Source organism: Pezoporus wallicus, unplaced genomic scaffold (assembly GCF_028554395.1).
Source record: "Pezoporus wallicus isolate ANWC-B61680 ecotype Strahan unplaced genomic scaffold, APGP_CSIRO_Pwel_v1 contig_3817, whole genome shotgun sequence".
NCBI classification, from domain to species: domain Eukaryota; kingdom Metazoa; phylum Chordata; class Aves; order Psittaciformes; family Psittacidae; genus Pezoporus; species Pezoporus wallicus.
Window position 1 is genome coordinate 3,392,366 of NW_026635157.1, and position 17,275 is coordinate 3,409,640.

Genomic DNA, 17,275 nt, shown 5'->3' on the forward strand with positions numbered 1-17,275 from the left:
CTGTAAGTCATCACATTAACATAGTAGTCTGTCCCAATTGACTGTAGAGAGAAGGACATCTGAAAACTGTTGGGGATCTTTTTTTCTTTCTTTCTATATAGCTTTGTCAGTGAAAGGATGGGCAGGGAGAGGAAGGAGTGGGTGTAGAAAATGAAAGCGTGGTTGGACTGCCTGGCCTTCTAGGGATTTTTAGGAAAAATACAAAAAGCTCTTATAAACATGGGAAGATTCATGAAAATAAAATTCTTGGTTTACCCCTCATTTCCAAGTACTGTTTCTCAGATTACCTCTCCAGGTTCTCTCTCATCTCTTCATTCACACTGGAACTTTACATCTGTAGAACAAAGAAACTACCTTTTTTTGCCTGTAAATGAAGAACCGACAGCTGTTTATCAGGCTGTGCAATGTGCAACAGTCACATTTTAATGCGAACATCAAACTGGCCTATTTTTGTTTGATGTGGCATGTTACAAGTACGAGAGAAGAAAACTAGAAGAAATGTCTTGTTTCTGATTAAATCCACTATTGAGATGCTCTGTGATCCATGGAATGCAATAGTGGTAGAAAGAGAATAGCAAGATAAGAGTTTCCGAGAATGATTTCATCTTGGAGCTTTTCCTGCATCACTTGCTTAACGTGGCTCCTGGAGACCATATAGATGAGACACATGTGAAAACAGGCTGGAGTGTTTAGGAAGAGAGACCCTTCTGTCTAGTTAGTTGGCTCAGATTACGTGATATGTGACTAGAAGCTACGCTGTCCAAACAATGTTCTTCCTGTAAGATGGGGGGGGGGGATGACAACGACACACACAACTTTTTTTTGACCCTAACTGCATTTAAAATACTTTCAGTGCATTCTGCAGGGCAAAACCTTCCATAGTATGAGTTTCTAATAGCTTCCTGTGAGTCTTGATGGACACAGCCTCAATAATGTATTTGCTTACCTAAGTTAACTATCTTTAGCATCAACTGCTGCCTACCATGCAAAGTATATTTTTTCTTCCCCATCTGGTGTCTTAAGACATAACTTAATGTCAGTCTGTGAAACTTTGGATCCTGATGGGAGAAAATGGTGTTCCCATTGTTAGATTTTTTTGTTTCGTTTTGTTTTCAATTGGATTGAAGAAAGAGATCTGGAAAATAGTAAGGTTTTAATGAAACTGTAGGTATCTTGGAAAAGAAGTTATGAATAGCACTGAAGAAGACGATGAGATGTCTTGCTGACAATGACTGGTTTACACCTGAGGCATACAAACTGATAGGTTTTCTCCAAATTTCTCAAGGTACACAGGATTTGTCTCTGAGGAGTTAGGTGTGATATCTCTATGATGAATTACCTCCTTTTGGAAAGACAAAGGACTACCTTGCTTTGCTGTTTCTCTGAAGCCCTAGATGCCCTTTAGAACATGTAACAAAGGTGAAGACTGAAATGACTTGGTAAGGCAAAGTATCGTCCTTGGTTTTGAGGGCACAGTCATGCTGTGGCTTGACTGTGGGAAAATGATAACCACCTTGAAAGAAGAGCAGTCACTGCTTGCCAGACCCACTGAGGAAACAGTCAACAAATAGCATCAGCACATGTAGGTAGATGCCAGCCTGTTGCTTGCTGTACATCAGGACAGCTGCTTTCCTTATCTCCATTCAGGTTTCATGGTGGTGTAAGGGGTTGGCTTGAAATGATTCACATATTCTGGTTGTGAGCAGGGTTTATTCACTTCACATAAACACAGACTAGCATGGTTAAGAGGATTACCAGACTGCACTGCTAATCCACCTCCGGTGGTTAGCACTCTCTTCTTATATTGTTGGCATAATAGGTGCTGGGACCTACAAAACAATTTTTTCCTGTTCCCTCTGCACAGCAAGAGTCTTACTTTGTGCACAGTGCTCTCCAGCTGCAAGATACCAGCTTCCTTTTCCTCAGGCCTTTAGGGTTTTTATTTGTTTTGGCTTTTCAGCTTCTGATTCATAACATTAGAGACACATTTATACGTATTTCTTTTCTTGACCCAGGATCTTCTGCAGCAGTCCATCTGCATCCTGCACGACCTCTGCAGACCATCTGCCCAGGATTCAAGCAAACCAAACCTCTCTGCTCTTTTGTCCTTAGTGGATCATTTCCTACAGGGTTGCATTCTGTTGGCTGCTTGCATGAGACTCAGTGTTGCCTGTGCCCCTGGGCATACCATTTTTAATGAGTGCAGCCTTACCTACAATAGGCTTCTAACAGGTTGGCTGTCCTTTGTTGTCAGTTTTGTGCTGATGGTATACAACTGGGGAGATGACATGTTAGATGTTACGGTTGGGCTAGAAGCTGGCTGTGTAGCGACAAGTCACCATTTTGGTGAGGTTTTGTTGTTGTTGCAGGAATTTTTTACATTATTTTTATTTTTTCATTGCAGCTTTTTACTGTAGAAGGTAAAAAGAGGGGAAATGTGTCGATACCTATGTGTATACACAGAATAAACAGATACTTGGTTAAGTGGTAACAAGAAAAGTCCTATAGCTCTTAACATATCACTTGCTTTCTTTCTGTTCCACAGTATCCCTTCAGAGGTGAGTAAAATTATCTTGTATTGTAGGGTTGTGTGTTCTTCTTGGCTGCTGTACTGGGTCCTGCCTTCCATTCTCAAGTGGTCGGGGGGGGGGGGGAATTAACATTTGCGTTCAGTTTTGCTGTTGTCACATTGCTGTAGAATTCACTGTTCTCACACTTGAAGTCTTCTAAGGATCAACCGAGTGAATCAAGAACATGAGCTAAAATAGTTCTTAATGAGTTTTTCGAATTGAAGTCTAGTGTATTATTTACCTTCTGTTTAATCATCATGGTGCTTATCTTCCTGGGTGGTCATGTTATCCCTCTGAAATTTGCTGCAGTAGAAGTGGATGAAGCCTGAATGATATTTCTCACCCAGCACTTCTTTAAATGTGGTTTTCCTCCAAACATTAATGCCTTCACTACGCTTTCATTTTCCATTAAAAAGAATTTAAAACTATTTAATAGTTAGATCTTATCTTCTTCGGCAGAACTAATAACAAACGTGCATTTCATCTACGTGGTTTCAAGCATTATCAGCACTATATTCAGGTTTGCAGAGAACGTGTAAATGCGGACAGGCTCACTTGTTTGAAACTAGGTCCAGCTAGAGAATGAAAGCATAACACTGATTAGCATTGTACATCAAAAGGGAAAATGCTGTCCATCTGTGGCCTACTCCAAAGTGGTTGCAATGCAGTTGACTTGGGCTGCAATTTGGTGGCTGGTGAAGCCAGGCCTGTGGCTGGCTGCCACCAAAGGAGGGAGGTTTCCTTCCTCTCTGTGCTCACCCAACCTTTCCAGAGGCCAACTCTGCTCAGTAATAAAGCTGGGGGAAAACGGGTTACTGTTCTTCCAGTTTTAAGTTGCACCATTTCAAAAAGTGGGCAAATAAAGACCACTATAGAAACTAAGGGGGTGTGTATCCAACTACATGACTTGTGGTAGGTGGGAGTAAGGGGCCTTTGACTTTCTTGCAGGCTGGTACATCTCCTTACTTGATCACTTTAAACCTCTGTGGTAGTGAAATCCCACAGCAGAATTAGAGACTAAAAGCTGATGGGTACAGTAGCAGAGAACAAGAGGGAAGAATGTACCCCATTTCCTTCTTCACTCCTCAGGCTACACAATTCTCAAGCTCCATGTACTGCAGTCTGCACACTAAGCTAAAGGTGTATATGAAACAGGGGTGGAGAAATAGTTTTGGCTCTGTGGATGATAAGCAGTTGGTGGTTATTATTACCCAATTCGCATATGGATTGATTTCTGAACAGCTTATGCAATACATAGGTTTTAGGCTGTGTATATGTAAGCAATATGTAGGCATAGGTTTTTTTTTTTGTCTACCTTTTTTCACAGCATGTTTCTTGCAAAGCCTCAGAAGTCTAAACTTCAGCTATTTTGTGTACATGTTTATGACTTGCTGATTATTTGTCCCTGTGCCTTTTCTAAAATCTGATGGGGGAAACCCTGATTTTAGTTATTTTACAACTTTGTTGACAGTTTGTGCTGTAACAGCTATGACATGATTGGGTTTGTGCCAAGTTGGGAAGTTCTGAGTGGAAACTTGTAGCCGCCTGTTTATAAAAGGCTTGGATTTCTTTCTTACACACATGCTCTTCTTCTGTGAGGGGAAGCATTCTCAGTGATTCATAAAAATTCATAAGCTTTGCTTTGAAAGCTGATGACATTTGATGGATGAAATATTGGGAATCAAAAGAAAATAATCAAGGATCCCAGGAGAAAATTGAGCCACAGTATCAGTGGGGGTCTTCTCAGCCATGACTGTAGCACAACACGTGGTAGCATGTCTCTCTTCCCCTTATGTTCCCTCTGTTCAGCCCTCAATAAATCCATTCCTAGAGGCTAGAAAGAAAAATGACCTTTCAAACCTGAAAGTGAGAATTGCCAATTCCAGGCATTTCTTCAGTGACAGACAATTTACCCTAATACTTCTGTCCTTATTTCTTATTTATCAAAATCTGTTGTATCTATTTTGTAATATGCTGTATGTTGAGAGAAATTCCTAGTGCAAAACTGAAGAAAGGCAGTAGGGATTTTCTCTCCTCTGTTTTTCAGTGGAAATTATACTAAGCACTATTTTGGTTACAAAGCCAACCTCTTAGTGAAATACGCTATTATTTAATCATCATTATGTTTAGTATATAAATGGACTGTTTTTACTGGACAATGCATATGTATAAACACATAAAATTATACACACAGCGCCATGCGTATTTCATCTGGGAGATTCCCATGCCTGCAACTCACTGAGAGCAAACTGACTCTTTACTTCTCAAGAACCGCCTTCCAAGTTTCCACTGATCCAAGTAGCTTAAATGGCTTTATGGAGAATATAAGGAGGAGTATGTGTCCCTGGCAGGGGGGTTGGAACTAAATGATCTTTAAGATCCCTTCCATCTATGATTCTTAAGTGTATGATTCTATGTGATCTCGGTCCCATTTGGAGTGCACAGGTATCCGTATCATAACAGACATGGATGTCTGCAGTACTTGTTTCCAGACCTCATCTAGAATTGAGCAAATGGATTTGATTATTCCACATCAGAGGAAAGTACTATGGTGCTGGTGCATTTAAAAAGACAAAGGGTATCATGACTGGGGTTTTTAGTGTGCTCTTCACTGTGTGGAGAAACATTTCATAGATGGTCTTCAAATACCCAGGTAAAAGTAAATTCCATTCAACATGCAGTATTTCTCATGAGGAAGTGTGCTCTCTCTTCCCTCTCCTGCTCCATACCCCTGGAAATTTCAGTAGGAATTAAGATTAAAATCTTGCAAGTGGGTGGGAAAAAAACATGCTTGGTACTTTGTAAGGAATTAATGGCTCTTGATTTTTCACAATATAAAACACGTTTTGCTTCCCAGCAAAATCCTGTCGTGTCTTGTTCCTAAGGAAAAAGGAACAATTGCCTTTATAAAATGACATCTCCTAAATTGAATATTCTGTTTATCCGTTTTCACCACTTTCGGTGTTTCCGAGTGTTCTGTTGTTGTTTGAACAAGTGGTTCTCGTTTGGGGTATTTCTGTAAGAACTGGGAAGAAGTGAGCAGAGTGCTGAGCTGGAAGTTGCAGTCTGGGGCTGCTGGGTTTATTACAGATGCCTGCGCAGTGACAGCCCCGAGCGTGTGCATGTGTGTGTGCGCGTGTGCGTGCGCGTTTTGAAATAAAAAGGAAAGCAGAGGTTTGCTCATTTGTTTGCCTATTGTAAAGCTGTCCTGCACCTTTCTACTCCTTTGTACTGGGGTGAAGGCTGCTGAATGGGGGCCTTGTTCCATTTGTTGATTTTAAACCTCACTGTTAATCCACAGGAACCTGCTGGTGTGCGCAGCAGGAGAGCTGTGTGACAAGTGGAAATCTGGGCGGGGGGGAGCGCGGGGGGTCACAGGGGATAATAATCATTCAGCCATCAGCCTTTGTCACCCTTAAGCCTAATTGTTACCCTCTGCTGGTAACCACATTGAAATGCTGGCCTTTTAAGTGTTTCTTGATTTTACTTGGCACAGGCTTAGGGATAGGATCGTTTATTGCTGGGTTTACATCGTATCAGGTTTGCTAGGGTTTGTTTTATTAGCCGCGTTGAATTTTCTACGTCCCTTAAAATAATTCAGGAGAGTCCAAAGATGTGGAAGGGGCTGGATGGAAACAGTACAGTTGTTAAGCAAATTTCCCTCTGTCAGGAGCTGGGATAAAAGGAGAGACAGAAAGCTTTCCTGCTCTGCAAGCCGGCTCTGTCACGGAGTCTGTGCATGAGCAGTAAGTGTCGGTCTGGACGCTGAGCTGTCTGAACAGCCCTTGGTAAAGCAGAACAAGGCAACGTTCAGGCTGCAGTGGGGTGGGCAGGGGTTGCTTCCCCTGCCCTGTCTTTGCGCCAGGAAAGCGTGTGTTCCTTCAGCTGCGTGTCAAAACTGAAGGTGTGGGGGTGGCCGAAGCACGCTGAACTGGGAGTACACTTGGGAGGGGGAGAAGAGAATTAAACCGTTTAAAAACAACAGAGAAAAACCTTTCAAGGTGAGATATCTTTTCTAGCACTCAGGAACTGGTTCTTCAACTTTCCCTGCCAGTTACACATGCTGAAGTCAGTACTGTGTTTTCTGTTGTTTTCCTTGAAGAAGTTAGTGTAGAAGCTGCTGTGGTAGCTAAAATGAAGCCTGAATCTAAGGCTTTACGATGGGCAAGTGTGAAGTAAGCTTGTGTTGTGGGTTGTGGGACAGCAAAGGGGAGGTTGTTTAGTTGCTCTCACCGCCCCTGTAGTGGGTATTGTGTTAGGCCATTATGTATGACTGCTTGGGCTTCTTGCTATAGGGAGGGAGGTAAGTCACCTTACCACAAAGCTGGTGTTGGCTTTGGATCTACACTTTCCTTCTAATCTGTCAGATGCACCATGTCTCCAGCAGAAGCAGCAACTGCGTTGTGCTACGACCTGATAGCTAGTGTTTGAAAGTTGTGTCGGTAGTAGCGATGATAAATCTAGGGTTGTTGCAGGAGTCTGATTACGTAGCATGATTACAATCTTATTTTCAAGTCCGGTCTTCCACCTGGCTCAGTACTTCCATCAAAACGCTTGAGAATACATCTCAGTAGGATGAATGTATTGAACACCTAGTGCTTGCTACTTTTACAGTAAAAGGGGGTCATTTATTTAGCAGGCTTGTTTTGGTGTGTTTCCCCATCTTCCAGTGGTATGGTTCCATGGTTGTCAGCATGTTTCTCAGCTCCTTGCATTTCTTTACAAACAGTGCAGGTCATAGTGGTAGCTGTGAGGGCTTGATAATTCCATCACAACTGTTGAATAAAAATTTCTGATTAAAAAAAAAATACAACCCATCAGCATTATGCTGTTGTATTTTCACCTTTCTGTGATGTGGATTTAATTGTAATTACTAAGTCAGGTTAATAATTCTGTTTCAACTGTTGTTTCAGGACATGTCTCAGGAAGGCTATGGAACCAGATCTCAACCCCCTATGGCCCCAGGAAAGCCTAACCATGAAGACTTGAACCTAATCCAGCAAGAAAGACCATCGAGCTTACCAGTAAGAAACTAATGCTTGTTTCAGTGTTTTAAAATTAAAGCAGTTTACGTAGCATTTCATTGCATCTAGGCTGAGCAGATGATAAATACTGAAAGAAGAAATATTGAACAAGGTTGATCAAAAACTGTTTTTAAACATATGATGAGAACAGACAGCTTGTGTATAAGTGGACCTTGCTTAGGCTTGTTATGGTTCAAAATAGCACTGTTTATGCACATGCATGTTTTGTGCTTGTGCACATATGTATTTGCATAGAGGAAATGGATTGACTTTTTTAGCTCTAGGAATTCTGTACTTGCACAAAACAATCTGTTGAGGAAGAGACTTTTTTCTGTGCCCTTTTCAAGGATTTCAATAGATTCTGGTTTAGAATACTGCTGCCAGGAGTTACTTGCTCCAAACCCTGAGCATCAGTAATGAGTTTGACATGTTAATTCTGCTACTGTCTACTACACTGTGGAAGTGTAGAAGTGATACTTGGGCTAGGTTGATCTTTTGGTTAGCAAACTATTTTGGACTAACATTTCTTAGTTTTTCTGAGTGCCGTGCATTGTGCTGTGGGGAAAACAGCACAAATTAATATACTTTGCAAAGACACTGCAGCTACTTGCATTTCTGAGTACCTTATTTCACTATAATGGAGAAAGTACTCCTTAGCCTTGTGTCTGTGTGCCCTTCGTGGTTTCGGGATTTTCTTGTTTGTTGGTAGTAATCCAGCATGAATTTAAACCAACTGGAATATGTTCAGTTTGAATGATGAAAATTTTTTATAAACTGTATGCCCACTGGCTTAGAATAATGCATCGTACTCATACAGAATAGTTTCTGCAGTCCATTATGTATGTATTCATCTGCAGCTAGCAGAGAGATCTCTATGAAGAGTTTACCTTACTAAGACATGTAACAGATCTGGTAGTATGTAATGTAGTTTACCTCTGGCACATACAATGATTGTCAATCACTGAAAATAGGGCAGTAAACATCTGCACAGCATTTTAAAGTTATTTCTTTGACATGTAGGAGGGTATATGTTCCACAAGTTCTTTATGAGACGTTTGAGACATGCATGTTGCAGGAGAAGCGATGGAGACTTGTGTAAGAAGAGATACCCGTTTGCTTTGAACCCTGTATTTATTCCACAGTCCTTCAGGAAACCTTTTTTAAAAGTACTTATTTCTCTGACCAGGTCTCAAAAATGTATGTTGGCAGTTACCTTAAAAATAGTAGCTACTGTGGACATTGTTTTGGCAATAGCTGTGCACTTTAAAAAGCAGTGACATTAAAAGGGACGTTTCACCTCCCCCAGTTTTTCATGAGCAGTGTTCATTAGGGTAGAGAGAAGCGAATTTATTTATCAATTAAATGTTCTGCTAATTTGCCTATGGTTTTCTCAAACAGTTGTCCTACTTTTAAACCATCCTCTGTCCTACCTCCATCATCATGCTATCTAAGCAGAGTATTGGGTATTATCTGTGTCTCTGAGTGTTTGGTATATTTAGTAGCTCATTATTATTATAGCAATGAGTAAGCTGGTAGTATTAACAGTGAATATTAACTGTTTTGGCCACACATCTTAAACTGCAAGTTAGTCCCAAATTCTCTTATTGAGACATCTCATTACTGAAAAGCTTTGATACGTAATCAGAAAGCACCTTGTGTACACAAAACCCCTGCTGTTTAGATATGGAAGGGAATGGGAGGTATTAACCATTTTGTATTTTGTTTTGGGTTTGGGTGTGTTGTTTGGTTGGGTTTTTGTTCATTTTTCAAATTGAGAAACAACTGCAATCCTTCATATGTGGCAATAAGGCTTTTTTTTTGATAGTGTGATCAAACTCGCCATCATCTTGCATCCAAGGAAAGCGTCTTAGAAATTAGAAGCAATCCATATATTCAGAGTATGGTGAAACAAGGTAGATGCTTTAATATAGCTCTGAGGTATGGATGGCTTGACTGTATGAAAATGGTGTTTTTTCTCTGGAGCAAGAGAGTTCAGATTTGAACTGCTACAAAAACCTGTGATCACTATCCCTTGTTTAGTATTCCTAATTATAATGTCATTTTGGGATACTAAATACGGCTTCTTAAGTTTGTTTTCAAGGTAATGCTGTTCTTCAGGCTAGTAGTCAGTAAGTCATCTTTGTACAGCGAACCTTGAAATGATAGTGGTGTTATGCTTTTAATAATAAAATCTAGTTATGTTTTTTATTTCATGGTATTCTGGTATTTATACAATATGCCCGTTATCTTTTTGTTTCTTAAGGGCATTGTGTAAAATCACAGCAGCTACATAGCAAGCTTACATGACTGTCTAAAAACAACAAAAGAGATGTAATGCTAAATGGTGAATGGTGTTCTCTGATGTGGCTTTGAAAAGAGTTTTCCTTTGATGGATTTGAAGAAGAGCTGGCCACTTTCTGCAGCACTGAATGCTGGCTTGTGTCATCCTTTGGGGGACTTTTTTCAGCAGGTTTGTGTCACAGTAAGTGCAGCTGAACAGCTCAATAGTTGTTCCGTTTCCTTCACACATTGTATATAGAAGTCCTGGCATGAATGTTCCCATAAAGTTCAAAGCGGACAAATTTGTAATGTGGGTTGGTAACAAATGGCTACAAACAAAATATGGCTTTATTAGCTACTTCTAATGGTCTGTCAGATTCTATACAATGCTTGCTTTCCTTCTCCCAACTGCTCTGATATCTGGAGGGTTTGACCTGTGGGTCTCCGACCATGTGGAGTCACTGAGAGCCCAAATGAAAAGTTGCACAGAATAGTGCTCCGAGCAGTTTTGTTGGGGTCACAATTAGAAGGAAATCTCAAGCTTTTGAGAAAATATGGGAGTCAGGTACTCTGTGAGGAAAGGAAGTCATAAACAGAAACTGTTCCCTATTAGAGTGGAGGAATAAAGGGGTGAGAGGCTTGAATGAAATTGTCTGGAGAACAGCTACTAGAGAATATATTTATTGAGACTTAAGGGATAATAACAAAATGCACATTTCTGCTATTGTGAGAAAGCTAGAGCACACTTACAGGAAAAAGCTTCCAAATGATGTATCTGCAGATTTGTTGTTGCAGTAAAGGAGCTTGTGTCAGCAGTAGGCTGTGTGTGTCTGTGAAGGCTAATCCTTTATTTTGTCTTTAATGAGTAATTTTGTAAATGTTGGATTTTTGTTCACGTTGGGTTGTGTTGATAGAATGAAGAGCAGAAAACATAAATTAATTTTTATTGGCATGAGTGTGAAAGTCATTTTAGATAGGCATTTTAGAAAGTCATTTTAGATAGTGATGGTTTTGCTATTACTCTCTTTTAGTAAGGTATTTTTTTTGTCCAATATCAGGTGTGCTTGTTGTCAAATGGCCTACTTGAGGTTGCCATGCTTTTGAAACACAGGTTTCTGCTGATTTTTTTGTGTTGCAACCTATAGGTAAAGTTCTGTGGCTGCCTGAGGTGTTGTAAGCCCAGGGCAGTAGCAGTCCTGCTGTGTGCCCCACAGCATGCCAGCTGTGCCCTCCCATGTCCTCCACTGTCATTCCTGAGACCAGCCAGTGCATTTGACTTGGGGAGTTGAACCAGCTGAGAAACAGCCACTCTCTTTATTTCTGGGTTAGTTTTTGGCTGAATCGTTGTGTAATTGCATGGGTGCCACTGGTACCTCAGACAAGGAGATGGGAATCAGAATCTGTGAAGGGAAAGGAGACAGTAGGGACTGCAGCAGCTTTGATTTTAGCCACATTCTGAAAGACTGTATGATCTTCCTGGAAGGGTTTAAGATGCTGTCATTCTGTCAACTGAGACACGATGGCACAGCAGATCCCAGTGTTCACAGTTGGGCCCTGCAGCAGTCACAAAGCCACCGACAAACACAAGATACTTCACTTCTTTTTGTAAGGTTTCTGCCAGTTTACATCCCTGAGTGCAAGCCCAGAGGCATAAGCATGCATGGCTGGAGGCCACTGGGGAGCTGGGCTCGTGGCAGCCCTCATCTGCATCAGTGTAAACTGTAGGGATATTGTGGCCTTAGTCTTATGTCTTAACTTAGGCTCATCTTGCATTTACTGGAGGTCATGCAGTGTTGAAGGGGGATGATGGTTTCTGGAGTTGAGGAAATCAGTGCTTTACCTGGTCACTCAGAATTCTGAGTTCATGGATTAATTCTATGATATCACTTACTCACTGGGTCGCCTCATGAAGGCAGAGCAGGTTCTATGGAAAACAAAATAGTAGCCAACAGAGGACGTAGAATGCCACTTGTATCTTGTGCCATGCTGTGACTTGAGAAGTTTGTTTGTGGTTCTGCAGTGTCTATAGTTGTATGAACTTCAGTGTCAGGTAGGTCTCAAATACTGCATATTGTTGCTTGGACAGAGAAACTTTTTAAGTTGCCAGTTGCCTTGTTTTGTTATGCTTAGTCCTGTGGAAAACAGTACATCTGCAATCCCTTCCTGATTTTATTAACTGCTTCACAGTTCTGTTTTACCTCATTTTAACGAGCCTCTAAAGGATGTTTTGAGTGCTTCACACTCATTCCTCTGGTTGACACACCTTTTTCATTGTAGAAAGAGGGTACTAAATTAGATTTCAGAGGATATCTGTTGAGAACTGCTAGTGAACTAAATGCAAGATTAGGTGTACTTGTCTCACAGAACAACATCCTTTCAGATGCATCTTGATAGGTGCAGGCTGTAAGGAAAATACATAGGATGATTGGGAATCCACATTCCCTGTTTCACTTCTAAAACATGAATTAGCTTGGAAAGTCATCTTGAGCAACAACACTCACTGAACAAATGCCTTTAATGGCTGAAGTCTTAATAGAGCAGGAAAACAGCTTCCAGCAGTATTTGAGAAACTGTGGTTGACACCAGGAGATACCTCTTTTCTTAGCAGTTAAACTGCTGGGACAAGGGACTCTGGTGACATTTATACAGAGCTTAGTCCAGTAAGCCCTAATCATGATCAGGTTTGTGATCAGTACCAGAGTGTAAATATTAATCACCACTGTCACCCCTCTGGTAAGGATGAATCAGGTAAGAAAAAAACCCCCAAAAACCTTGATCTAAATTTAACTGATGTTTTAAAATTCAGAATATTATTTCTGATTTGATGGGGGGGGGGGGGGGAATCTGTAAATGGATTCTTGGTAACTCTTGGGAGGCAAATGCAGTTGCCAGTTGACAAATGCATGTGTAATGCATGATAGCAATTCTGTCCTGTAGTTATTTGCTTCTATTCATGTCTCTGTTGAAAATAACTGGGAGTATGTTAAACCACGAACAAGAAGGAAATACAAGTGTGTAATACTTGTGAATTAAATTTTCCATCATTTTTACATCAAGTAGGATAAGACTGGTGTGCCTCTTTCCCACTTTCTTTTTTCTGCAGTGTTGTAAAATAACTGAATGATCTTGTTTTCCTTTGTTTGGGTCAAGAAATTTTAGCTGAAAATTGTTACTCTGTGAAAGAAGATTATTGACTCAACAAGCCTTCAATTTTCAGTGAATAACACTCCCACCATCTAGCTTCAGGAACATGTGGTGCATGCATTCTATTTTAAAGTACAGACTGTAATTTAAAACCGAGGCAGTTTGATGCCCCACTGAACTTTGTTTAAGCCTGGAATAAAAGGAAAAAAGCTTCAAGTTGCAAAGAAGTGACTAAGCTTTCTCAAAGGCTTTTCTTAGCCATTGGAGTTAGAAAAAGTTGCTATTTTTTCCAAGTAATTTTAATTCTAGAACAAATGCATTGGCTACTTTGGGGTTGGGGGTTTGGTGGTTTGTTTTGTTGTTTTTTTGTTTGTTTGTTTGTTTGATTTTGTGTGTTTTTTTTCCTTATTGCCATTCTATGTAATACGCCTGTACTAGAACAAGATTCATACAATGCGTATGTATAGGGGTACCAAGTGCATGTATTTCAGTTTGTTTCTGAGGTGCAGAACATGCCCCATTGTTGGTGCTGATGGACATACAGATTGTGTGTGTGGGCTCTTGTTTGTGTCTTGGTGTCCATCAGAATAGTGGGTCAAATCCAGTGTAAGTCACTGCAGCGCCACCGACATCAGTGCTGTTATCGGGGAGGGGGATGCACTTACACTTTGTGTGTTGTTGAAAATCTCAGCCTGCATGCTCATGCATGTTTTACACTGGCTTCAGTGAAGCCAGGTTTTCACATGATGATCAAACTTGATTCATTGTCTGAGAGTCAACTTGTACATTCAGTTTAAGTCCTGTTTCTGGAGAAAAGTACAGTTAAAGTAATGCAGAGCAGCCATGGGCATATGTTGTCCATGTAGTGTTAAACTGAAACATTGAAACCAAAACTGTTGATTCTTCAACTAATTATTCTTGCTATTAAAATTAAAATGTGTAATGTGAAGAGAAGCTCCTGTTGTTACTCGTGTTTTGTGCTTTACAGGATTACTTGATTTTGCTTGATAGATTGATCACATTTATTTAAAAAACAGTGCTAGGTGATTATTGAAGTATAAAAAACTAATTTCACTAAGTACTATAAAAAAGATTCTTGGCTATTCCATCACCTTATGTTTTCAAAATACTTTACAATGTTTACATTAGCCCTGTAATAACCAGATTACTAATACAGGATCTAAGAAAATTTACAAATGAAAAAACGGAATACTTAGTCTGGCCTGTACATGAAACTTACATGGAAAACATGCTAAGGGATTATAGATCCCAGTAGTGGTTAAAGTTGCAAAAAGTTGTGTTTAAATGGGCCAGTGTTGTCCTAAGTGGAATATTAAAGTATTAGTAGGTTTTTTCCTTTTGAAGCCACAAGGAGTTGCACTAACATACTTGATACCTCCAAATACCAGGACAATATTGGTGTTGATTCAGGAATTAAAGAAACTAGATTTAATTTGGGTGGTTGAAGAATTTTTATTCCACCCCCATTGTCTCTCTCCCCCTGCCCCAAGGCTCCTGCCTCCATAGGTGGGGCAGCTAACCTGCGCTTCTGATAGCCCCTGAACCGCTGAAGAAGCTTGCAGCCTGAAGTGAGGGGCAAGCTGAAAGCCCCCAGGGTTTCTTTAATATGCAAGGCCATAAACTGTGGTAGCATGGGTGCCTCTGCATGCATGGCTCAGATGTACCTGCTGCAGGGGCAGTAACTGAACTAGCTGTCCCTTCAGTCAGCCTAAATTTCCAAGTCAGTGCTTTTCAGTTCTGCATTTGGGAATCTCAACTAGAATGGTAGGGGTTTTAATTTGCAGATTAACCTTTAATTTTTGAACATTTTACACAATATGTGTCCATGGATATAGTGTGTATAAAAGAATGCTTATCTTAGCTGCTTGTTTATTTGTAAATTTTGAGTTGATGGCTTACTATAAATTCCAAAGTTTAGTATATTCTCTGGTGCCTGTCTTTGTTCATGCCTGTCTGAAAATTTGGATTACGACGCAGAAAGTAAGACAACAGAGTATTAATCACTTGAATACTATTTCAGGAAGTACCTGAGACACTGTAAATGTTTTCTTTCTTTTATTTTTACCCCAGGTATTCCTGTAAGATAGGATTTTTTTTTTTTCCAGAATGACTCCTTGTGCTCATCAACCGTTGTGAAGTGTGACCTCAGCTTCATAACCTTGACTAAACACAGTAACTCATTCTAACCAGCAACATCTGAAGCCTAGCAGTAGATAGCTTTTCTGTATCTTCCTCCATCCATTCCTGTCTGCTGAGAACTACATGTTGACTTCTCATGCTAATGTTCCAGCTTTCATATTAAAAAAAACCTAAATTTACCAGTCTTTGATGTGAAGGTCACTTGGAGCGGTCCTGGTCAGCTCCCTATTTCTGCAGATGTTTATGCAGTCACAGTCAATAGTCTGAAGATTAAGCCAGGTTTCACAGAGTTTTGTCTGATTGTTTATGGTGTATCCATAATTGCTTGGGATTTTAGGTACCAACATAGTGCAAATGGGAAGTGTCTGTAATGTATTGTTTGTTTTGATTGATTCATACATATGAATCCCAACAAAGTCAGTCCTGTGTGAGGCTTATTCATGTTTTGCTTTATTTTTTTGAGGTTTGAAACAGGTTTTAAAATTTCTCTCAAATGCGTTTTCTTGAAATCAAATGTCTTGTAATGCTTAAGCCTCCAAAACCTTTCTTCCTTTGCTGGAGTCATACATCTTAGATTCACTATCAAGTCCTCCCTTGAAGACAGTGATTCATGGTGGCTTTTTATAGAATCTGTGCTATATTGTGCTGTATGTGAGAAGTGCTTCTGAAGTGTGTTGCATGTAAATAGGTTTCCATTATCAAGTTACCTTTAAAAATCTAAATGCACACACACTAGATGAGAGGGGTTTCTGCATTTGTCTTTGGAAGGCACTGTACTTTTAATTCACTGCATCAGTTTTCCTTAACATCATGCAGATTATTCTGTGCCATTTCCCACACAATTCCAGACATAGTTTTGCTCTCACAGGAGTTTATATAGAGGGTCCTATTTGAATCAGCAATGTAATTGCAGGGGCTGAAGCATCATGGTGTGTTGAAATTAAGATAGAAAAGTTGATAACATCAGGAAAAGGGTACTTTCAGTTCCCAGTGTTAGGCTTTTGATTTCTTTCCTTCCATGTAAACAATTGCAGATGACCCTTTTAATCATCTCAACCTGTGAAATAAAACTTATTGCGTTACATTAGAATTAGGACCTGAATTTTGATGCACATTTGAATAATTGCATTAGTATAGGGAAATACACCATTCTGGGTCATTTACTTCACATCATAGTTAAGTGGCATGAATTTATAACTGAATATGTGGTGTTGGTGTTGGGTTTGGGTTTGTTGTTTCTTTCCCCTTCAAGGCAGAATTTCACTTAATAGTTTGAAGTGATCATTTTGGGAAGTAATATAAAGATATGTACGCATGAGAGTTTGCATCTTTGCATGTAGTAATACATTATGCATCAGTAAGCTTTAGTAAGGGTTGCTGAATACACAGTAGTGGACCTAGTTAAGAGAACAAAGCTTGTTTTTATGCCATAGCATAAGGTGTGGACTCACGTGTATGTTTATAGTATCACAGATGATGAATTTTGCCAATGCATTCTGCACAGAAGATTATGAAAGAGATATAAAACATTATTTTTTTTGTTTCTTAAACTGTGAACTATACAACTGTTAGTGCTTGTTTCTCAAAAGTATGGAAATAAAGGAACTGGAAGCGATTTGAGATTTTTAAACTTGCTTGTTAAAAATCAAGTAAGTTAGCAAGCTTGTATAGGTAGATAAAATGGTGTATGGATTAAGTACATATATTGGCCCTGGTGAACTAATTTGTTATGGCATGGGATTAAAACTTAATGCAGACTGTTACCTTTCCATTTTAGGCTTTTACAGTGAACTGAAAGCCTTGCCAGTTTTTTTGTAGGATACTGCAGTGGAGATGGAAGAAAAACTCCAGATTATCTCTATCCCTTGTTCAATTTACAGACCATGTCAAGATTTTAATAATAGGGCTTAATGAAAGCTTCATAAAACTCTTATTTTTTCCATCCTGTTTATTGTATCATTAGACACCTACATGAAAGTAGGAAAAAAATAAACTTGTTCGGTACAATTTTCCACTCAATTCTCCAGGATTTATTGTAACAAGGCTCTAGAATTTAAAAATCTATTTGGTGGTGGGTTGTTTTTTTGTTTGGTTTCG

The 17,275-nt window shown here is 39.8% G+C and overlaps 1 protein-coding gene across 10 annotated transcripts in view; it reads left to right on the forward strand.

The window, feature by feature from the left end:
* The window catches only part of ARID1B (AT-rich interaction domain 1B), a 329,688-nt gene that overhangs the window by 93,938 nt on the left and 218,475 nt on the right, over positions 1 to 17,275 (forward strand). For all 10 annotated transcript variants that reach the window (XM_057406383.1, XM_057406430.1, XM_057406388.1 and 7 more), the window contains exon 4: positions 7,484 to 7,594. In XM_057406383.1, coding sequence (XP_057262366.1) covers positions 7,484 to 7,594 — 111 coding nt within the window. The remainder of the gene's footprint in view (positions 1 to 7,483; positions 7,595 to 17,275) is intronic.